At 42.5% G+C, this 24,034-nt stretch overlaps 2 protein-coding genes across 3 annotated transcripts in view; both read left to right on the plus strand.

Annotated features, from left to right (window-relative positions):
- The first annotated feature begins 6,721 nt into the window (after positions 1 to 6,721).
- LOC121586266 (solute carrier family 52, riboflavin transporter, member 2) lies at positions 6,722 to 12,268 on the plus strand. Its single transcript, XM_041902834.2, has 4 exons — positions 6,722 to 6,992; positions 7,206 to 8,064; positions 8,309 to 8,432; positions 11,715 to 12,268. Exons 1-4 carry the CDS (start codon positions 6,863 to 6,865, stop codon positions 11,922 to 11,924), a joined length of 1,323 nt encoding a protein of 440 aa, XP_041758768.1. The 5' UTR covers positions 6,722 to 6,862; the 3' UTR covers positions 11,925 to 12,268.
- Positions 12,269 to 14,113: 1,845 nt separating this feature from the next.
- The window catches only part of LOC121586265 (riboflavin transporter 2-like), a 31,640-nt gene continuing 21,719 nt past the window's right edge, over positions 14,114 to 24,034 (plus strand). The window contains exons 1-4 of one of the 2 annotated variants that reach the window (XM_041902833.2): positions 14,114 to 15,219; positions 16,924 to 17,964; positions 18,148 to 18,271; positions 22,092 to 22,244. In XM_041902833.2, the coding sequence (XP_041758767.1) occupies positions 16,967 to 17,964; positions 18,148 to 18,271; positions 22,092 to 22,244 (1,275 nt within the window). In that variant the 5' untranslated portion in view covers positions 14,114 to 15,219; positions 16,924 to 16,966. Of the gene's footprint in view, positions 15,220 to 16,923; positions 17,965 to 18,147; positions 18,272 to 22,091; positions 23,133 to 24,034 lie in introns of those variants that run through there. The other variant, XM_041902831.2, reaches the window with a different exon arrangement.

Genomic DNA, 24,034 nt, shown 5'->3' on the forward strand with positions numbered 1-24,034 from the left:
AATGGAAGGTGTATTAGACATACAAGCTGTAATGCAGTTGTAGTCAAAGATGTCAGTGAATTTATGAAGACCCTAGTACAAAAATACAATTTCATTTACAAATGCTCGGACCACATTTTGTTGAGTAAACCTGATACGAATCAGTGCACTCGATATTCACACCAGCACACTAAATCGAAGCACCGAGCGGGTGGATCAGTGTTCACTCTGCCTAGGGAAATGTGCTGCACTTTTCCGGTGCCATGCGCATCAAACTAAATCGCATGCACTGTATTTTGCCTCTGAAGTGCAGCAATGCCTGTCTTCACAATCCCTAGAAGCGTTCTGAATGGCCACATGGTAAGGGGAGGAGAGTAATCTACTCTTCAAATGATGGCCAAGGGACCAGGATTGATGTAGCCACAGGGAAAGAGTCTGCCTTGGACCTCACTCTGGTATCTAGTGCGATGGCAGGAATATGTGAGTGGGAGGTATGGGAGTCGACAGTAGGGAGTGATCATTACCCCATTGTATGCACAGTAGGCCGGAGGGAGGAGGAGGTGTCAGTGGATGGAGTAGGCAGGTGGGTGTTTAGAAGGGCAAGGTGGGATCAGTTTCAGGAGCTGAGTGAGCAGGTGATGGCTCGGGTGGATATGAGAGGGGATGTGGATAGTATGAATAACTGGGTGAGAACAGCATTAGTGGGGGGCAGCTACTGAGGCTATACCTAAGAGTTCAGGGAGGAGGAGGAGGAAAGCAGTTCCATGGTGGACAGAGGAATGTGGGGCAATGGTGAGGAGTAGGAACAGGGCATTTAGAGTAATGAAAAGGACGCTTAACTTCCAACATGTGATTCAGTATAAGCAGGCCCAGGCTCTGGTGAGGAGAACTAGCCGTCACGCAAAGAGGTCATGTTGGCGTCGGTGCTGTGACACCATTGGAAGGGCGACACCTGTGGGAGAAGTGTGGGGGATGATTAAGAGGATGAGTGGGGTCAGAAGGGAGTGGGATTATCCAGTGTTGATGAGTGGGGGGGATGTGGCAGTAACAGATGAGGAGAAAGCAGAGATGATGGCCAAAGCATTTGTCCGCAAATCTGTCAGAGGAGTGGCAGAGGGGGAGAGAGAACACGAGAGAGGAGCGTCCTGGAGTGCTGGATAGGAGGGAGGATGTAAATGATGCGTTGAATGCACGATTTACCATGGCAGAGGTGAAAAGAGCAATAGGTAAGGCTCGGTTAACTTCACCTTGGAAAGATTAGGTGTGCTATGTTATGTTGGCCCATCTTAGTGATGAGGCACTGGATAAGGTATTGGTGTTGTACAACAGAGTGTGGGAGGAGGGGAAACTACCAGGCAGTTGGAAGGAGGCAGTAGTGGTACCAATCCGGAAGCACGGGAAGGATCCAACGAGGCCAACAAGCTATCGGCCAATAGCTTTAACATCACATGTATGTAAGATTATGGAACGCATGATTACAGAGAGGCTAACTTACTTCCTGGAGAGCAGAGGGCTAGTATCGCCACATCAGTGGGTTCAGGAAGGGTAGGGGAACTGTGGATCCAGTGGTCAGGAAGGCTCAGGTGAACAAGGAGACTGTTGTAGCTGGGTTTTTTTTATGTGGAGAAGGCGTATGATATGATGTGGAAGGAGGGGTTGTTAATCAAGCTTGATATTATGTGGGTAGGAGGAAGAACGTACAACTGGATAAAGGATTTCCTGTTTGGAAGGTCTATCCAGGTGAGGGTGGAGAAGTATTTTTATCTGGCAGCTACTTGGTGGATAACGGTACACCACAGGGGAGCATGATTAGTCCTCTGTTGTTCTCAATAATCATGATCAATGATGTTTACTCTCAGGTACAGCCGGATATAGGGAGCTCGTTATTTGCAGATGATGGGGCCTTATGGAAGAGGGGAAGAAATGTGCCATACATAGTCAGGAAGGTACAGGAAGCAATTGATGAGGTAGAGTGGTGGGCATTAATGTGGGGATTCACGTTCTCTGTAGAGAAAACTGTGTTCTTTACCAGGAGGAAGGTGGGAGATGAGGTATGCTTGAGGTTATATTGGAGAAACTTGGAGAGGGTGGGGGCCTTCAGGTTCCTTGGGGTATACTTTGACACTAGACTGACCTGGGCAGAACACATTGAGAGAGTGGTGGAAAGTGTAAGAAGGTGCTAAATGTGATGCGCTGTCTGACGGGGAAGGACTGGGGGGCTGGGCGTTCCTCATTGAAGACCATGTATGTTGCATTGATCCGATCTGTAATAGACTATGGCAGTATAGCATATGGTTCGGAGGCCCGGACCTCACTGGAAAGGCTAGATGTCATACAGGGGCAAGGACTCAGAATATGTAGTGGGGCGTTTCGGACGTCCCCAGTGGCTGCATTACAGGTGGAGATGGGGGGATATGTCAATGCCGATTAGGAGACAGCAGCTGGCAATGAATTATTGGGTCAACCTACAAGGACAAGGGGTGTCTCATGCTGCGAAAGGGATTTTACAGGCATGCTGGGAACATGAGCAAAGACAGAACACGAGCTTTGGGTGGGTGGAAGGGAGTTTAGTCTAACGGTAGTTATTCCTGTAAATCCACCATGGCTACACCCGCCTCCAGTAGTTGATCTAGAAGTGTTGGAGAGACTACAGAAAGATAGGGAGGGTGTTGATCCATCTGATTTGTTTAAGAGATGTCTGGAAACTGTGTATCAGGATTTTGTGGCCATTTACACAGATGGTTCAAAAGATCCAAGGACAGGATGTACTGGGTCAGCATTTGTAGTGCAGGAATTTATTTTATTTTATTTTATTTCACCTTTATTTAACCAGGTAAGCCAGTTGAGAACAAGTTCTCATTTACAACTGCGACCTGGCCAAGATAAAGCAAAGCAGTGCGATAAAAACAACAACACAGAGTTACATATGGGGTAAAAAAAACAAAGTCAAAAAATACAACAGAAAATATATATACAGTGTGTGCAAATGTAGCAAGTTATGGAGGTAAGGCAATAAATAGGCTATAGTGCAAAATAATTACAATTAGTATTAACACTGGAATGATAGATGTGCAAGAGATGATGTGCAAATAGAGATACTGGGGTGCAAAATAGCAAAATAAATAACAATATAGGGATGAGGTAGTTGGGTGGCAGTGGCGGCTCCTGAAAAAATTCTCAGGAGGGGCAATTTTTCTGATGATTTAGGTGACCTACACACATTTTAAAAAAGATATGTCCAGCAACAACATGAAGACAGGGGCAGCATATAAGTCAATACCAGAAGCATTTATTGACTGATCTCAAAAGTGTTGGCTTACCAGGGTTGGTGGAGCCCTCAGTTTCATCTTTGCCTCGCAAAGCTAACTCAAACACTCCGCAAAACTTCACACACTGGATTAGCCGGCTGAGGATGTGGCGGTTCTTGCTAATGTCGTAGTAAATATATTTGTTATAGTGAATATGGAATATGATATGTTGAGTAAAATGTTGTGCTAAGATCTATTTAGGTCAGGAGCTGGTTATAAGTTCTGTTCCTATCCAATAACAATGGACAAAAGGGTCCTATCTTGTCAGCCTTGTCAGCAGGAGGCCAAGGACAACACCCACGCCATAGGCCTCTGTTCTTCCAACTCACGAGTTCTTGCTCTGAGGACACACACATCATCACTGTTAAACACACACACACACACACACACACACACATCATCATCACTGTTAAACACACACACACACACACACACACAAAAATCCCCTCTCTTAGGCTGAACATTTGAAGACAGAGAACCCGACTCAGAGCCAATGCAACAGTGACAGTAGCCTGGAGGGGACCTCGCCCAACTCATCAGGACCAATCAGAAGATCAGAACTACTAGATTCAACCTACTTCATTTATTGCATAAAATGTCTGCACACAATGTTTCGGGGCTCTCTTCAGATAATAATAATAATAATAATAATATGCCATTTAGCAGACGCTTTTATCCAAAGCGACTTACAGTCATGCGTGCATACATTTTTGTGTATGGGTGGTCCCGGGATCGAACCCACTACCTTGGCGTTACAAGCACCATGCTCTACCAGCTGAGCTACAGAAAGTGGATACTCATGGATGCGCATCGCAATTGTAAAATGTCAACACAATTGGAGACACCACGTCATTTTTGGAGACATGTTATTGACAGTAAACTATTGTAGATGCGACTGCTAACTAAATAAAACATTTTAGCTGGCTAGCTAATCATCTTAGCTAAATGTGGGGCAAACAATTCAGTTATTTACCGTTAATTTGAGGGATTGGGGTGAAAGAAATCGAGTTACATAGTGATACTTTACGATATACTGTATTGACAATATCGCAATATTTTAGCGCTAGTTGGCTGTACCTGCACCAAAACACCATTATTGTTCCTTCATAGCTTGTTCTCAATCTTTTCACATTGGGAGCCAATTTGTTTTCAGCACTTTTATTTCCATGACTGATCAAAACTCGTTCTCATGGCTTTCTGATCCCTCTGCAACAGACATATGGTGCGCAATAAAATCACAGTATCGAATCGCAATACGTATAGAATCATGAGACTCGCAATGCTGATGCATATATCTTATCGTGAGGTTCCTGGCAATTCCCAGCCCAAGTTCATTTGCCACAACAAATCTCTTCGCTAGCAAACGCGATGTCTTCTCCAAAACGGCAATGTGTCTCCAGCAATGTTTACTTTTTTGACGTTCTATGGCATCTCCACTTTCCAAGCATATATGACCACATGTAATATTTTGGTAAGTGATGCAAATAGTGAACTATGTAGGGCCAGGATGTAAAATATATGTAGCTGCAGCAATTTCTCTTATCTGATATGGTAAGTAATGGGGCTTAATTTATAGCTCCCTAAGAGTTTGACGAACGGGTCCGTGAACGCGATTCCAGATATCTTTACCTCTGAATAAACTGCCTTTATTATACCATATCCACCCTGTCCAAAGTCTCTACTTGGTCTCAGTTCTCCAGTAAACTTGTGATTATCAACACTAACCTCATCGTTGTGGCGGCGGACAGCTAGCCTGTATCCCTCATCCAGTTGAGTGAGTGGCAATGTCTTTTTTCGTTCAGTACCAATTTTTGGAAAATCCTCGGGTGTAGGACTTTCCGCCTTTAGTAGAAACCTGTTGAATTATTAAATTTGGTCTGGGAGGTCCTAATTGTTTCGTTGCCAATTTATCTTCATTTGTTCGCCCGACAAAAAGGAACTTCTTTCAAACAATCCGCTCTTTTCTCAGTTACGTTCATGGTTACGTAACGTATGACGAAAGCGCGTAAGTGCAAGCCCACAGACACCCATTGAGATTGTATTGAAGGCTCTGAAATTTGAAAAAATAGATTTTACATGGGAGTCTATGACAGACTTCTGGGCGATTTTCAACCTGACTGAAATCGCCCCAAAAGGGGGGGGAGCCATTTGAAGCACGACTTTAGCCTGATTCGACATTTAGTGGCAGTGTGGCACTGTGGCAGATCAGACGTATAGATTACAACACTGATAACTACTGTTGCCGTGATATAATTGATTAGAAAAAAAATCCCTTCCTTTTCCCGTTTGGCAGTGCGTCGCCCATATCGCCCTATTGAACAGGCCGCCCCTGTTGGGTGGGCTAATTTCAGATGGGCTGTGTACAGGTGCAGTGATCGGGAAGGTGCTCTGACAACTGATGCTTAAAGTTAGTGAGGGAGATAAGAGTCTCCAGCTTCAGAGATTTTTGCAATTCATTCCAGTCATTGGCAGCAGAGAACTGGAAGGAATGGCGGCCAAAGGAGGTGTTGGCTTTGGGGATGACCAGTGAGATATACCTGCTGGAGCGCAGACTACGGGTGGGTGCTGCTATGGTGATGGAATGTGGGGTGGAAGTCAGGAAACGTATTACAGATAATCTGGCTGTATATACGGCGGAGCTGACAAGACAGAGTAGTTATTTGCTCTGATTCATGTGCATTGTTAATGAGTCTCCAGTCCTTTAGCTCACGTAGCAGACAAGACCTGCTTTATGAGGTGCTACAAAACCATGGCAGAATTAAATAGATAGGTATACAGATAAGATTTACTTGGGTCCCAGCCCATGTGGGGGTGGAGGGGAACGAGGCAGTAGATGAACTGGCTAAACAAGCACTTAGTAGTGGGGATGTTGATGTTGTAGTTTCAATGAGCAAGGCAGAGGCATAAAGCCTGATATATAAAGTGATGGTGCAGAGATGGCAGGAGCAGTGGAATAGAGATAATAAGGGAAGGCATTTATTAAGTACAGAGGAAAGTTGGGGAGGGGAGGATGGCAGGAAGGGACAGAAGAGAGGAGGCTATTTTTATAAGATTAAGGGTGGGACACAGCCAGTTGAATAAGACATTAAATGTGATAGGAAAGCATCCAACAGGTAAGTGTGATTATTGTCAGGAAACAGAGACCGTGGAGCATGTATTGCTACAGTGTGGGCAGTATCAGAGGGAAAGAGAGGATGAGATCTAGTATGAGGGAGAAGGGGATACAGGAAATTAGTTTAGAGTATATTGAGTAGAACGTCATTAGATGTAGTCTCAAATATTTTGTGATGTTTTTTAAGAGCAACGAGGCTGGCAGGTAGGGTTTAGTTTCTCCCTGTGTCTGGCCCACACTTCAGTACAGTAGGTGGCGGTAATGCACCGTAACGTTGAATGCCAACTGCTGATAAACCCGAAGAAGAATAATATTTGTTTTTTTTAAATCGGACGCATTTTACCTAACCATCCTGCCGGCTGATGTTTTCATAAGAAAGGACACGTGCCCATATGTCATCTGCCCCACTTTTGAAACGATACATAACGTAAATCTTATCTGTCTTCTTCGTCAGAACGGCTAAATGGCGGGGACTTGGTGGAACAGTGCCGCTTGTACTCACGTCCTTGTGGCTCTCTTCGGAATGGGCTCCTGGATTTCAGTGAACTGTCTCTGGGTTGAGCTACCCGTCGTTGTCAACGTTCTGCCTGAAGGTCAGTACCTGAGTTTTCTTTTTTTATGTTCTCTCATTGTCAATGCATGGTACCCTCTTCATTTATAGCATTCTATAATAAATACTATTGTTTTGTCCTTTTACAGTATTATTATTGAATACAGAAACTGTTCCATGAAGTCTAGGCTAAAAGACAGTAGCTTAATCAGGCAGTGTATTCTGATTGACACTGACCATTGTTTTCTATATGTAGGGTGGATCCTGCCAGTCTATCTGTCAGTACTGATAGCCTTTGGGAATATAGGTCCGATTGCTGTGACCATAATGCACCACTGTGCCCCAGGACAGTTAAACGAGCGCCTGGTCATCCACTGTATCCAGGTTCTAGCAGTGGTGGCATCAATCTTCCTAGCCATCTTTTGGTCACAGGTGGCCACTGTGGCAGGGGAAGTGAGATCAGTACCATATCTGCTGCTCACGTTCGTTTTGGCTCTGGTTTGCTGTACGTCCAATGTCACCTTCTTGCCCTTCATGTTCCGCTACCCCCCTCAATACATCCGCACATTCTTTGTTGGCCAGGGGCTCAGTGCCCTGTTCCCATGTGTTGTGGCTTTGGGGCAGGGTGTGGGGAAATTGGAGTGCAAAATGGAGAATGGCACGGTACAGCCGCACTACCTGGAAGAAAACTTCCCTGCCCAGGACTTCTTTTGGTTCCTGTTTGTAATGCTGACAATCTCAGCCCTCTGCTTCATGGCTTTGACGCGTAGAGAAATAACAGAGCCAGCATTACAGGAGGACACCCCAGAGCCTGAGATGGTGACGACAAAGGATAATGGGGAGGAGACCCACCCGCTCCAGAATGGAGGAACACCGGTGTCTGAGGACCAGGTGGATTTGGAGAAAGCAGCCCCGGTCCAAACCTTCTGGACGCCACGCAACATCTACCTGCTGGTGCTACTAGGTGTTTCCAACGCCCTGACCAACGGAGTCCTTCCCTCTGTCCAGAGCTTCTCCTGTCTGCCCTATGGCACCATGACCTATCACCTCTCTGTGGTCCTTGGCAACATTGCAAACCCACTAGCCTGCTTTGTGTCCATGTTTGTCCTCTGCAGGTGAGTGGATATGACTGAGTTACACTGCATGATTAGTGTGTAGGCCTATACCACAGTTAATGTGTGTTGCACCCTCATGTACAGTAATTGATTGATATAAATATTCATATTGCTGTATGAATATTATAATGTAAATATGGACGGACTGTAGGCCTAGATATGGTTTGGAATAATTGTACATGGTTTATTAATGTTGAATCAGGTGATATTACTTCTGGGTGTGTTTTTCCTGTCTGTATTGCAGATCATCTGTGGGTCTTGGTTTCATGTCTGTAGCAGGTGGGGTCTTTGCAGCCTACCTCATGGCTCTTGCAGTGCTCAGCCCCTGCCCTCCTCTCTTGGGGAACCCTGCTGGTGTATCCTTGGTGGTAAGTCATTTCAACCATAATCTATTAACTACTACATTTACATTTTAGTCATTTAGCAGACGCTCTTATCCAGAGCGACTTACAGTTAGTGAATACATATTTTTTATACTGGCCCCCCGTGGGAAACGAACCCACAACCCTGGCTTTGCAAACGCCATGCTCTATCAACTGAGCTACATCCCTGCCGGCCATTCCCTCCCCTACCCTGGACGACGCTGGGCCAATTGTGCGCCGCCCATGAGTCTCCCGGTCGCGGCCGGCTGCGACAGAGCCTGGATTCGAAACAGGATCTCTAGTGGCACAGTTAGCACTGCGATGCAGTGCCTTAGACCACTGCGCCACTCAGGAGTACTTACTAGGCCTATCAGTGCTATCATTGTGGACCTTGTTCACTACAACCTATTGATTGAGGCTACTATTGATAATTAAATAACTTTTGTTTATGTCTTGAAGTGCATTCACTGGCTGGGTTGCCAATGTGTTGTGTAATGTGATCCAGACCTGAGTTGAAATACATTTGTATTTTAAGTATTTGTCATTTAAATACTTATATTCTGTGTATTTGAGTGTTTTCAAATAATGTGGTGCCAAATCAACTATTTGTACAGTGGGGGGAAAAAGTATTTAGTCAGCCACCAATTGTGCAAGTTCTCCCACTTAAAAAGATGAGAGAGGCCTGTAATTTTCATCATAGGTACACGTCAACTATGACAGACAAATTGAGGAAATAAAATCCAGAAAATCACATTGTAGGATTTTTAATGAATTTATTTGCAAATTATGGTGGAAAATAAGTATTTGGTCACCTACAAACAAGCAAGATTTCTGGCTCTCACAGACCTGTAACTTCTTCTTTAAGAGGCTCCTCTGTCCTCCACTCGTTACCTGTATTAATGGCACCTGTTTGAACTTGTTATCAGTATAAAAGACACCTGTCCACAACCTCAAACAGTCACACTCCAAACTCCACTATGGCCAAGACCAAAGAGCTGTCAAAGGACACCAGAAACAAAATTGTAGACCTGCACCAGGCTGGGAAGACTGAATCTGCAATAGGTAAGCAGCTTGGTTTGAAGAAATCAACTGTGGGAGCAATTATTAGGAAATGTGTGGTGTAAAGACAACGACGCTGATAATGCTGTGATGATAAGAAGATCCGCTGACGCTGTACTTTGGTTATAAAGGTTTATTGTATCCAAAGAGTTTTAGCGTCAATTTACAGACATCTGCAGAATATCTGAAGAACAGCCGGACCCGATCTGTAATATGCTATTCTCCCAGTCCTTTGTTTAAGACATGGTATTTATATCCTATGTGACATAATATGGCGTGATTTTAATAAACCAATCCCTGGCTTTCCACATATCCTCTATTCCAAGAAGCCTATGTAGTAATGCTTTCCAGATGTTTCCGCAAGCAGAGCCAAGTTCCTCTAACACACTTTTTGCAAACGTCAGCAAAATCATAGACCCTCAGACACTACAAATGGAAGACATACAAGACCACTGATAATCTCCCTCGATCTGGGGCTCCACGCAAGATCTCACCCCGTGGGGTCAAAATGATCACAAGAACGGTGAGCAAAAATCCCAGAACCACACGGAGGGACCTAGTGAATGACCTGCAGAGAGCTGGGACCAAAGTAACAAAGCCTACCATCAGTAACACACTACGCCGCCAGGGACTCAAATCCTGCAGTGCCAGACGTGTCCCCCTGCTTAAGCCAGTACATGTCCAGGCCTGTCTGAAGTTTGCTAGAGTGCATTTGGATGATCCAGAAGAGGATTGGGAGAATGTCATATGGTCAGATGAAACCAAAATAGAACTTTTTGGTAAAAACTCAACTCGTCGTGTTTGGAGGACAAAGAATGCTGAGTTGCATCCAAAGAACACCATACCTACTGTGAAGCATGGGGAAGGAAACATCATGCTTTGGGGCTGTTTTTCTGCAAAGGGACCAGGACGACTGATCCGTGTAAAGGAAAGAATGAATGGGGCCATGTATCGTGAGATTTTGAGTGAAAACCTCCTTCCATCAGCAAGGGCATTGAAGATGAAACGTGGCTGGGTCTTTCAGCATGACAATGATCCCAAACACACCGCCCGGGCAACGAAGGAGTGGCTTCGTAAGAAGCATTTCAAGGTCCTGGAGTGGCCTAGCCAGTCTCCAGATCTCAACCCCATAGAAAATCTTTGGAGGGAGTTGAAAGTCCGTGTTGCCCAGCGACAGCCCCAAAACATCACTGCTCTACAGGAGATCTGCATGGAGGAATGGGCCAAAATACCAACAACAGTGTGTGAAAACCTTGTGAAGACTTACAGAAAACGTTTGACCTGTGTCATTGCCAACAAAGGGTATATAACAAAGTATTGAGAAACTTTTGTTATTGACCAAATACTTATTTTCCACCATAATTTGCAAATAAATTCATTAAAAGATCTACAATGTGATTTTCTGGAGAAAAAAAATCGTTGACGTGTACCTATGATGAAAATTACAGGCCTCGTCTTTTTAAGTGGGAGAACTTGCACAATTGGTGGCTGACTAAATACTTTTTTCCCCCACTGTATTTTAAAGTATTTTTTATATAATTGTCTATACATTTTTACATTTACATTTTAGTCATTTAGCAGACGCTCTTATCCAGAGCGACTTACAGTTAGTGAGTACATACATTATTATTATTGTATTTATTTTTTCATACTGGCCCCCTGTGGGAATCGAACCCACAACCCTGGCGTTGCAAACACCATGCTCTACCAACTGAGCTACATCCCTGCCGGCCATTCCCTCCCCTACCCTGGACGACACTGGGCCAATTGTGCGCCGCCCCATGGGTCTCCCGGTCGCGGCCGGCTACGACAGAGCCTGGATTCGAACCAGGATCTCTAGTGGCACAGACACAGAGACCACTGCGCCACTCTGGAGTATAGCCTGCTATTTGAAACTATTTTCAAATAATTGTTTCCAAATACATTATTTCCAATAACCCTAGGACCAAACAGACCTGATATCAAATTGGAGTATTTTAATATTTGTATTTGAAAATACATGCTAATACTTTCCAAGTATATTTTTAAATACATTCCAAAATACATTCCAATATTCAACTACTTGTATTTTCAAAGAAAAAAATCAAAATACTTACTTTAAAATGTATATGAAAGTAATTAATATAGTATTTGAACCCAGGTCTGGTGTGATCAACACAATGTGTAGCATATTTAGAGTATCTGTAACCCGAACGATTTACACACTGACAGTTGTCTGTTTCTGCACAGGTGGTGTCCTGGATCATCTTCACGGGCCTGTTCTCTTACCTGAAGGTAGTGATCGGGACTCTGCTCCACGAGGCTGGCCATGCTGCCTTGCTGTGGTGCGGTGTCTTCATCCAGGCTGGCTCACTCATAGGAGCCCTCTCCATGTTCCCCCTGGTCAGCATCTACCACATGTTTGACAGGTCTCAGGACTGCGTGGACAACTGCAGTTAGTTAGGCACCAGGAACCATAGCTAGCTGGGTGATCACGTCAGGGATGGAAGATGGAATATCATTTCCTGGCTCAGTAGAAGGGCTGTTGTTGGGTTGATGGGGGGGGTTCTGTGAGGGCTGAGGAAAGGCATTCCCGGGGTAATGGGAGCATTGAGTTGCTGTGTACTGGCTAAGGGGATGTAAGTGCCTGTGATGCAGTGCCGCAAGGGCTTTTAAAAATTATTTTTACAATTCTTGATCTAGTTTCTTGGTTTGCTGAAGGAACTGCTATTACTGGTTTACTCAGGGACTGAATCAATAACACCCATTCATCCAGTTTGGTTGTCCCCAGGCCTTAGGAGTAAGAAACAAACACATGAATGGCCAGTTTCCCAGACACAGAATAAGCCCAGCCCTCGACTAAAAAGCATGCTCAATGGAGAATCTCCAGAGAATGCTTTTTAGTCCTGGACAGGGCTTAATCTTCAACTGGGAATGTGGCCCTATGAAACTCAATAACCACGTTTCCATCCACAGCTTTCATGGGAATAAAGTCATACCATATAAAAAAAATATGTGACAGTTGTGATGGAAACAAGACATTTCGGTACAATTTTATAAATGCTGACAGATTATTTGTTAGTTCGACATGGTGGGATATTTTTGTGTCTGTAAAATGAATGCGAGAAATGGCAGCGGAAACGCCTTTATGCGCAAATATTGACATAATCATCATATCGAAATAAACTTGGGAGTCGTGCGACTATGTGGTGTGTGGTCCTCCCACTACATCTCGGGGAAACCGTGCAGTTTATTAGGCTACAGATTAAATAAATTATGAATTTCACAGGGTGGTTCAAGTTCAAGGGAATCTTGATGCTCCTTTCCAATAAATAGCAATGGTCTTATTCTGGTGACATGATGATCGATGCTTGAATGCCGTTTGACAAATAAACAGATTATCGCTCTTATCCATAATAATGTCATGTAGACTAGCCTACCAGCACAGCCTGCCCGCACTGTATCGGCCAGCTGTTGGCACGTGCGAAGACCAGAGTAGGCACATTTGCTGTTTAACGCAACAGTTTTTAAATACAAATGCCTATCCTAAAGCTAAATAACAATTCTAGTACAGGGGTATTTTAATCCAAGCCTGGAGTACTGCTGTTTTTCTGTTCTACCTCATAATTACCTGCACTCACCTGGTGTCCCAGGTCTAAATCAGTCCTTGATTAGAGGGGAAGAATGAAAATCAGCAGTGGAACTGGCTTTGAGGTCCATGTTTTGAATTTGCCTGTTCTAGGAGATATTTATATATCCCTCATGTCTGCCACTTCGTATATCATTGTCTGCCATGTCAGAATCATCATTCCAGAGAGATTTATAGTTGAAGCTTATTTTGTGTTGTCCTGATAATTAGGAACAATTACTAGTTTATTTCCCCTCCAGATTATTTCTCCATACACAATGTTGTCATTTATTTCTACTAATGCCTTCGTCTCCTGTTGCATATCATCATCCATGTAATTTGGTGTTGAATCCTTTTTGATGACCATTTTTTGAATTCTTAACCATACCAAATGCAATGCCAAATGTAAGCCTTCCTTCAGTTAAATGAAATGTTATCTTGCGATCTAAAACATTTCGGTAATGTTGAAGTAAATTATGAAACATCAAGCTATTTTGAATACACTTTCTTGGCCCTAGTCATGAAATGTACATTGAGGGAAGTTACTGCTTTCAATAAATGTATAATAAAAATAAAAATTGTAAAAAATTGAGTTAGCTTTTCATCAGATGGCGACAATATTTTACTATACATTTACTATATGACAACATTTGTATATAATGGTTTTTAATGTGAAATGGAAGATTTAACTAGTTTTTCAGGCACTGATTTACATTTCGATTTTAAAAAATGTGGCCGTTTGTAATCTTTCTTTCCTGCCTTAGGTCATATTTGGTTGACAATCAGCTAATTATGTTTAGATCGCTGTATTAACAATCCTTTTGACTGTCTGCCTTTCAGATCTGGTGATTCAAAATCAATTGACATCAAAAGTTGGGGATGTTTGGAAAACCAATAAAAGATAGGAGTGTTAAATCTATACTGTAACTTTTTGTTCCTCAGAATGTGATGTTGAATCACCACATAATGCATGTCACCTACTCTGAGATTGAATCATCGAGGTTGATTCATTTTTCTATGAGATTTGCAATTTTAACTTCCAACCAATAGCTATTTGTTTTGTAAGGTTTGACCATATGGCAAAGTAGTTAGTACTTGGCTCAAATGACCGGAAGGGTGGAGGTAGCAGGTTTTCTGTTGCCTCTTGAGACTCATTATTACTCCTCTTCACAAGAGTTGCATTGTTATGGGTGAACAAAGCCCTAATGCAAAGCACAGGTCTCATCCTGTTCCTATGCATTCTCAGGAAATGTTACAGAAGAGTTCTTATTGAGGTATATGAATGAGCATTTGACGTGCGATTTAACCAGGATGGTCTTTTGGCCTAAATTATCATTAATTATTTGAGTAATTCATTATGTATAATGTTTTCCTATGGAATTTTATTCCGATCTGTTTTGTTACATTCAGGACAGTTTTGCTTAGTCCTTAGTGTAGTTTGGTCAACATTCCAGTAGACGTCACTATGACGATAAAGTGAAAGCACTGTCTGGCATGCTTTATTGCTTTGGTAAATATTTCACCTGTTACTGGAGTTATAGATTACATTTCAAGATCCATCACCAATTGAACTTCCTCTGCAAAGCAGTTTGTGAACTGACGAGGAAGTGAAATGAGTGAAAAGTAAAGTAATTAAGTATTACCTCAACAAAAGTTAAAGATCAAACCATTTTAAAACTAATTTGAGCTCTGGAGAAATGGATGGAATTTGTGTATATCGGAACAACAAAACTTTCTAAGCCTTATAGCTAGTTCTACTGTATTTCCATCTTCCAGCTTCGCTAGTTTGCTTGATCTCCTTAGGGAGAATTAGAGAAATGCTTAGATACTCAGCCATAAGTTGAAAATAAATAATGAAATTCTTGGTGTTGGTGTAATTCTTGTAAACCATTACATGTGATGTCTCAGTGAAACATGTCCTCAAATGTCCATATTGAGGGAACAACTGTGGATGAAATATCAGCTCAAACGTGTCTTGGTTGGTTGACAAAAGCACACCCACCAAGGAATGGGGCTATAATCCCCAGGTTCCCTCAGAGGAATCCCTCACTGCAAGACTCAATGCATTGGACTTTGGCTTCTCTGCTTTGCAGAACCTCTGACTGAACTCCCTGCTGTCTACCCAACGTGAGTATATGTGCACGGATGCATAATATCCTCTTCTTACTGTTAACTTTCAAAAAATGAAGTGAACAATCTTTACTCTTTTTTGGTTTACTTTGTGTACTTGCAAAGGTGTAAAATATAATTCAAATAGACGGAATATATTTAGAAAAATGTGTTATTTATGGTTATGATACATGCTTTTTCATATATGACGTGTAGTCTACTTTTTTGGACTTTTAGGTAAAATTGAAAATTTTTACCTGAAAATGTTATTTCTGCTGACATAAAAGTCTGGGACATCTGTTTCAATGTCTTGCTTTCATCACACCTTATATTTAACTTAGAGGACACGCTGTAACATAAAGTAATTTCCTATAATTGTTTTCCATTCCTTTGAGTTGTTTTTGTACCAGATCAAAGACACTGCAGCAAGCTGGTTTCCTTGTCAATAAACAATATCCTGCTCAGATGTTTTCATAGTAGTTATACAATACTTTTACAGTATAAGTAACACATGTTACCTTTAGGCTGCTTCATGGTGATATTTTAAGTAGAGTAAGGAAATGCAACCCTGACAGTGTCCAGTGTCCAATTAACTTTGTCACAAGGTATATTGGGCAGGTCTTTCAGTATTGAAAGCATCAGAAAGTGATTTCCACTAATGCATTTTTTACATAATCATTTGTTACTTCACATCTGAAGCCTTGTAAAAATCTGTAAGAATTCGACATTGTCATCTTTAGTAGAGAGCTTCAACTGATAAGAATCACCTCCCAGATGACACTGCAGGTTTAAGTGGCCAAAATCAACACACATTCAGACGACACTGGACCCTCGGTTACAAAACCCAACGTTTTAAAATGTATTTATGTAAGGCCGAGATTCAATCCAAAGCATGTTATAGAACAGCGCACTAGACAGCTCTATAACACACCTGAGATTGAATCCTGTCTTAAAAGATACTGGGAAATCATTTGGCATGTATTTTTTTTACATTACCAGAAGTAGACTCTTTTCTCAATGAGTTGAGCCACTTGGCTCCTAAATATATTCAGCTGACTAATAACTACCAGGAAAGAATGTTTGGTATTTGCTTAGCTGAAAAGGGATTAAACTAAGGTGAAATGTGCGGGGTCCGCATCGGATGACTAACACGATTTTATAACTTTTATGGTTAATGTATGGTAAAGGGACAATGGTTCCCAACCACCATAGACATCATGATAATGTTTACTGAAGTGCTACAAGCCTGCATTTTAACCAATAACATCATGGTTATGTTTTAAGCCATTAGTGTGTTTACCTGCATTTCAACCAATAGCCTGCACTTTCAGTAGAGAAAGTAAATGCACTTAGATTTTAAGTAGACTTTTTAGATTATGGGGGTACTAAATGTCACATACCCGAGCAATCATTGAGTAAACACAGGAATAAGTCACTAACCTGGAAGGAGTATTCCTTACCAGCTGCACGGGGTGAGTGAGACAATGTCTCGTTTTCAACTAGATGTGGTCGAGACACGTGTTTGTGTGGGCCATTGTTGTGGATTTGGCATTCTACTCTTATACCTCAAGTGTTGCATCAATTCAACATTAGAACACATTGCTTTTTTCTATATGCAAAGTACATTTCTGTGAATAACAGACAAAGTATAAATATAATCTAATGTGATCATTTCATTGTATTTTGTACTGCCCTAACTCATTTATTTCTATCTCATTCTAGAACCCATTTGCGAGCACACCAGTGTTCAGCACCCAGATTCACAATGTCACTTTTCATCCATATATTGGCCTGCCTGTTTGGCATGGGCTCCTGGGTGTCTATCAATGGACTATGGGTAGAGCTGCCTCTCATCGTGCCCCAGATCCCAGAGGGTTGGTACCTGCCATCCTACCTATCCGTCCTCATCCAGATGGCCAACGTGGGGCCCCTGTTCATCACCCTCATGCACCGCTTCCGCCCCAGGGCGCTCAACGAGACAGTGGTCATCTATGTGATCATCTCCCTGGGCATGGTGGCCAGCTTTCTCCTGGCCTTCTTCTGGAAGGAGACGCTGGTGGTGGTGGGCGTCCCACGCAGCGTGGCCCTCCTCCTCCTTACCTTCTTCCTCTCCACTGTGGACTGCACCTCCTCTGTCACCTTCCTGCCCTTCATGATGCGTCTGAAGCCCCAGTACCTCACCACCTACTTCGTGGGGGAGGGCGTCAGTGGCCTGCTACCCGCCCTGGTAGCCCTGATCCAGGGGGTGGGGGTGGTCCACTGTAACAACAGCACTCGGATGATAAATGACACTGGCTCAGTTAGTGTTAGCTACGAACTGCAGGCCCACTACCAGCCGGCCAACTTCTCAGCTGAGGTGTTCTTCTTCTTCCTCAGTGCCATGATGTTGGTGTGCCTGGGAGCCTTCATCCTGCTGAACTACCACCCTGCCGTTGCCCGGGAACGCCCAAATGCTCGCTACCCTAACGGGGTGCTGGAGAAAGGCGAGGCAGCTCAGAAGAACCCGACAGAGCAGAAGCCCATGATCAAACAGTCTGATATCAAGCCCAAAAGCAACTTTTGGACCGGGACGTACAGCTGGATACAGGTGCTGTACATGTTCTTCATCCTGGCCTGGGTCAATGGCCTGACTAACGTTGTGCTTCCCTCAGTGCAGTCCTACTCTTGTCTGCCCTATGGAAACAGTGCCTACCACTTATCAGCCACCATGGCTGCAGTGTCCAACCCTCTAGCCTGCTTCATTGCCATGTTTTTCCCAACAAGGTCAGTTTTGTTCAAATGTATTTCCAATAAATATGAATGAATCGTTATTTAATTTACACATTATCAACGTAATATATGTAGGCCTATTTGTAGGCTTATTTTATGGCAAACAAAATGGGACTTTTATTCAACTGCACCTCCTAACCCACTAATACTGATAATGTTACTGTCATCCTTTTACAGGTCCTTATTGCTGTTGGGGGCTCTCACGGTGGTTGGCAGTGGGGTTGGAGCCTACATCATAGGCATGGCAGTGCTGAGTCCATGTCCTCTGCTGGTCAACGAAACCTCAGGAACCTTCCTCATTGTAAGTTTCCACAACATAAATTCATAATGTACAGTGTGGTCGGAAATTATTGACACCCTTGATAAAGATGCACAATAATGACTATAAAATAAATAATTCAAATACTTAGTTACTGTATATTGTAGGCAAAAAAAAGGTTCAAAGATCATACCCCCAAGACGTTAAATTATATGAGAAAAAAATATTCAATTTTATTTGGAACGGCAAGCCAGACAAAATTAAAAGGGCACATTTATATAATTAATATGAATTCGGAGGACAGAAATTATTAAATATTAAAGCATTAGACCTATCACTAAAAGCTTCAGTCATACAAAAGTTATACTTAAATCCGAACTGGTTCTCAAGCAAATTAGTAAGATTGTCTCACCCAATGTTCAAGAAAGGCCTTTTTCCCTTTATTCAGATTACAACAACTCATTTGCAGTTATTTGAAAAGGAAATCATCTCCCAAATATCACTATTTCTAAAACAAGCCATAGAAAGTTGGTTGCAATTTCAATTTAATCCTCCAGAAACGACAGAACAAATAATGCAACAAATATTGTGGTTAAATTCAAATATACTAATTGACAAAAAACCTTTATTTTTTGACAGAATGTTTAAAAAAGGTATAATCTTCGTAAATGATATAATAATAATAATATGCCATTTAGCAGACGCTTTTATCCAAAGCGACTTACAGTCATGCGTGCATAAATTTTTGTGTATGGGTGGTCCCGGGGATCGAACCCACTACCTTGGCGTTACAAGCGCCGTGCTCTACCAGCTGAGCTACAGAGGACTGGTGGAGTTATGTCGCACATGCAGCTAACAAAAACATATGGAAATGTCTGCTCTACCCAAAATTACAACCAAATAATTGCAGCCTTACCGCAAAAGTGGAAGAGGAAAGTGGAAAGGGGAGAAAGTAAGGAACTTGTCTGTCGGCCTTGCATTAAATAACATAATTGGTTAAGGAAAACTGTGATAAATAAAAAAGTATATCAGTTTCACTTAAGGACCAAAGGATTGACAGCCGTCCCATATAGATTGCAAAATAGTTGGGAAGAGATCTTTGACGTACCGATCCCATGGCATAGTGTTTATGAACTGACACGCAAAACGACACCGGATTCAAAAATTAGAATCTTTCAATTTAAATTATTATATAAAACCGGATGGACATCATGAAAATGATCGGAGAGGTTGAGAGTAGAAGAAGTTCAGGAGCAAAAAAATAAATGATATATATATATATATATATATATATATACAGTGAGGGGAAAAAAGTATTTGATCCCCTGCTGATTTTGTACGTTTGCCCACTGACAAAGAAATTATCAGTCTATAATTTTAATGGTAGGTTTATTTGAACAGTGAGAGACAGAATAACAACAACAAAATCCAGAAAAACGCATGTCAAAAATGTTATAAATTGATTTGCATTTTAATGAGGGAAATAAGTATTTGACCCCCTCTCAATCAGAAAGATTTCTGGCTCCCAGGTGTCTTTAATATAGGTAACGAGCTGAGATTAGGAGCACACTCTTAAAGGGAGTGCTCCTAATCTCAGCTTGTTACCTGTATAAAAGACACCTGTACACAGAAGCAATCAATCAATCAGATTCCAAACTCTCCACCATGGCCAAGACCAAAGAGCTCTCCAAGGATGTCAGGGACAAGATTGCAGACCTACACAAGGCTGGAATGTTCTACAAGACCATCGCCAAGCAGCTTGGTGAGAAGGTGACAACAGTTGGTGCGATTATTCGCAAATGGAAGAAACACAAAAGAACTGACAATCTCCCTCGGCCTGGGGCTCCATGCAAGATCTCACATCGTGGAGTTGCAATGATCATGAGAACAGTGAGGAATCAGCCCAGAACTACATGGGAGGATCTTGTCAATGATCTCAAGGCAGCTGGGACCATAGTCACCAAGAAAACAATTGGTAACACATTACACCGTGAAGGACTGAAATCCTGCAGCGCCCGCAAGGTCCCCCTGCTCAAGAAAGCACATATACAGGCCCGTCTGAAGTTTGCCAATGAACATCTGAATGATTCAGAGGAGAACTGTGTGAAAGTGTTGTGGTCAGATGAGACCAAAATCGAGCTCTTTGGCATCAACTCAACTCGCTGTGTTTGGAGGAGGAGGAATGCTGCCTATGACCCCAAGATCACCATCTCCACCGTCAAACATGGAGGTGGAAACATTATGCTTTGGTGGTGTTTTTCTGCTAAGGGGACATGACAACTTCACCGCATCAAAGGGAGGATGGATGGGGCCATGTACCATCAAATCTTGGGTGAGAACCTCCTTCCCTCAGCCAGGGCATTGAAAATGGGTCGTGGATGGGTATTCCAGCATGACAATGACCCAAAACACACGGCCAAGGCAACAAAGGAGTGGCTCAAGAAGAAGCACATTAAGGTCCTGGAATGGCCTAGCCAGTCTCCAGGCCTTAATCCCATAGAAAATCTGTGGAGGGAGCTGAAGGTTCGAGTTGCCAAACGTCAGCCTCGAAACCTTAATGACTTGGAGAAGATCTGCAAAGAGGAGTGGAACAAAATCCCTCCTGAGATTGTGCAAACCTGGTGGCCAACTACAAGAAACGTCTGACCTCTGTGATTGGCAACAAGGGTTTTGCCACCAAGTACTAAGTCATGTTTTGCAGAGGGGTCAAATACTTATTTCCCTCTTTAAAATGCAAATCAATTTATAACATTTTTGACTTGCGTTTTTCTTCATTTTTTTGTTGTTATTCTGTCTCTCACTGTTCAAATAAACCTACCATTAAAATTATAGACTGATCACGTCTTTGTCAGTGGGCAAACATACAAAATAAGCAGGGGATCAAATACTTTTTTCCCTCACTGTATATATATATAATAGAATTATTGTAAAATGAACTGTGTCCATAAGGAGTAGATAGTAAGTATAGACCGGAAGTAGAGGCCTGAGCATTGTTGTTCACTAATTTACTCCAAGTAGGGAAAGGATGGCAGGGTTGAAAAGTAATAAAGGGGAGTATATATATAAAAAATATGGGGGATTGGAAGTGATGCAGACAATTACATTGATAGAAGATACAATCTATCTGCAATATTAAGCTGATCCAAAAAAAAAGACATGCTAACCTCCCCCCTCATGCTGAGAGGTTAGCATGTATTGGGGGTGTGACCTTTGACCATCTAACTTTCTCATTGATTATTCACAATTAATTCAGGATTATCCGTAATCATGGTAACATCCACATTTAATGTAGAAGTGTTTATATTCTATTCCTATTTACAATAAAAGTGAATCCAAAATGACACAATATATTATTAACTATTCATTTCTATTGGGCACAAAATAGAACACAGCCAAAACTAACTGCAAATAGATCCAACAAGTGTGTATAGTCACAATTTTGATGTAGTCATTGCGTGCTAGGAATATGGGACCAAATACTAAACTTTTGACTACTTTATTTATAAGAATCTTTAAGGATGTCAATCATTTTGACACCTACCTTTTGAGAAACAAATGTATTAATTGTTAAACAAAATCTCATTCTCTGAGCAATTGTATTAGTATAAAATATGATAATTTCCCCTTTAAAAAACAACAACCCATATAGCTCAGTATGTGGATTATTTATTTTATACAGTCATTATTGCTCATCTTTATCAAGGGTGTCAATCATTTCGGACCCCACTGTAGTTATATGCTACAGATGAAAGCATAACATAGAGGACTCTACATCTCATGGAAATAATTATTACACATACAGTATATTGTAAAGATTACAATGGATTGAATAAGTAAATGTTATACTTGTCCCTTTTCTCAGGTGGGCTCCTGGATCCTCTTCGTCCTCACTTTGTCCTATGTTAAGGTGATCATTGGAGTGATCCTCCGTGATGAGGGCCACAGTGCTCTCGTGTGGTGTGGAGCAGTGGTGCAGTTGGGCTCCTTGATGGGTGCCGTCACCATGTTTCCCTTGGTCAGTGTGTATAGTTTATTTTTATCAGGAGACCCATGTAACACAAAGTGCCCTTAAATTATGCTAAACAACGATGATCCAGGCATATTCTGAGAAAAACATATTTGATTAATTCCTCTGAAGCATGTGTACTTTATTAGTAAAATGCAATTGAACAACTAACCAGTGAGGTGAACAGAATTCAGCCAACTCGTCATAGTAAGTATACCGTATATAAGGTTCAGGGTGATTTACACCCTCCAAATATCTTGTCATGGAACATTGGTGCTATTTGATAAGCTACCATCAGAGCCTCTTTTCACTTTACACTAGCAGCTTGTGGATAGTAAAATTAGGGGCTTTTGTCAGTGCATGCAAATAATATCAGGCAGAGAGTAAGCACATTCATAGAGTAGCACATACCAGGTAAAGAGAAAGAACATTCAGCTTTCCGGAAGATAAAAGCCTTTTTGTAGCAGACGCCATTGAATAAATGGACTTGTGATTAACTATGTCAACTATTATGGTAGCCCTAATCTAATGTTGACAGATCTAATGTCTGACAGTTTGGACTTGACAAGAGTTATGGGGAGAGTCTTGAATGGACCATTCTCACAGTGGATAATCTTTCATAGGAATTCAGTGATTATGTAGCAATTTTAACATTTAACATTTGGTCATTTAGCACAGGGGTTCCCAAACTGTTTCACTCGGGGCCCCCCTTCCAGCATTGGGGAATATCCCACACCCTCCTGCGCCCACAGCTTATTTCCTGCTATTCTACACATTTTGTCATGGGGTGCAAAGAAAATGTTGCACTTTTAAAGCAAATTCTCTTGATATTCTATACATTTTGCCATGTCTAATGTGTATTCATGTGATATTTGAGTGTCTAAAAAAATTACTATCTATGGGCTAAAAAACCTAAATAAAAAATTGTTTTGCTGACATGGGCTATTTCTGACAAGTTATAAATAACTCTCTAAGGTATGCAATGACTATCATTATAAGAGGAACTGATGATGCACCACCCAATTTCGAAATTGCACCTTGTGCATTCTGCTATTACAACTTTCAAGAGTAAGTTTTTAAAGCTGGACTGAGTTCCTTAAAAAACAACAAGGACCCCAGCGCCCCTGTGATGCGTGATTTGAAGGAGTCAGGTAAATCACAGTATACAGAGTTTATTCCGTAATCCAGCGTAACCAGTCCAGTGCGCAAAACAGGCGCACTGGAACAAACATGCACACGGGGAAAATACCCCGGCAATACAAAATACTTAGTTCAACCGAGCTACTAATCCTCACAAAGAACAATCACCCACAAGGACAAGGGGGCAGAGGGAACACTTAAACACATACTAATGAGGGGAATATGAACCAGGTGTGTGTAATTGACAAGACAAAAGGAATGATGAGATATGGAGCGGCATTGGCTAGAAGGCCGGTGACGACGAACGCCGAAGCCTGCCCGAACAAGGAGGGGAGGCAGCTTCGGAGGAAGTCGTGACAGTACCCCGCCCCCCTTCACGCGCAGCTCCAGCAGCGCGCCGACCCCGGCCTCGGGGACGGCCAGTAGGACACGGAGCAGGGTGAGCCGGATGACGACGGTGGAAATCCCGCAACAGGGAGGGATCGAGGATATCCCTCACCAGTACCGTTCCTCCGGACCGTACCCCTCCCACTCCACGAGGTACTGAAGGCCCCCCACCCGACGCCTCGAATCCAGGATGGAACGGTCGGAGTACGCCGGGGCCCCCTCGATGTCCAGAGGAGGCGGAGGGACCTCCTGCACCTCAGACTCCTGGAGCG

This window comes from Coregonus clupeaformis, chromosome 17 (genome assembly GCF_020615455.1).
Source record: "Coregonus clupeaformis isolate EN_2021a chromosome 17, ASM2061545v1, whole genome shotgun sequence".
In the NCBI taxonomy this organism is placed as follows: domain Eukaryota; kingdom Metazoa; phylum Chordata; class Actinopteri; order Salmoniformes; family Salmonidae; genus Coregonus; species Coregonus clupeaformis.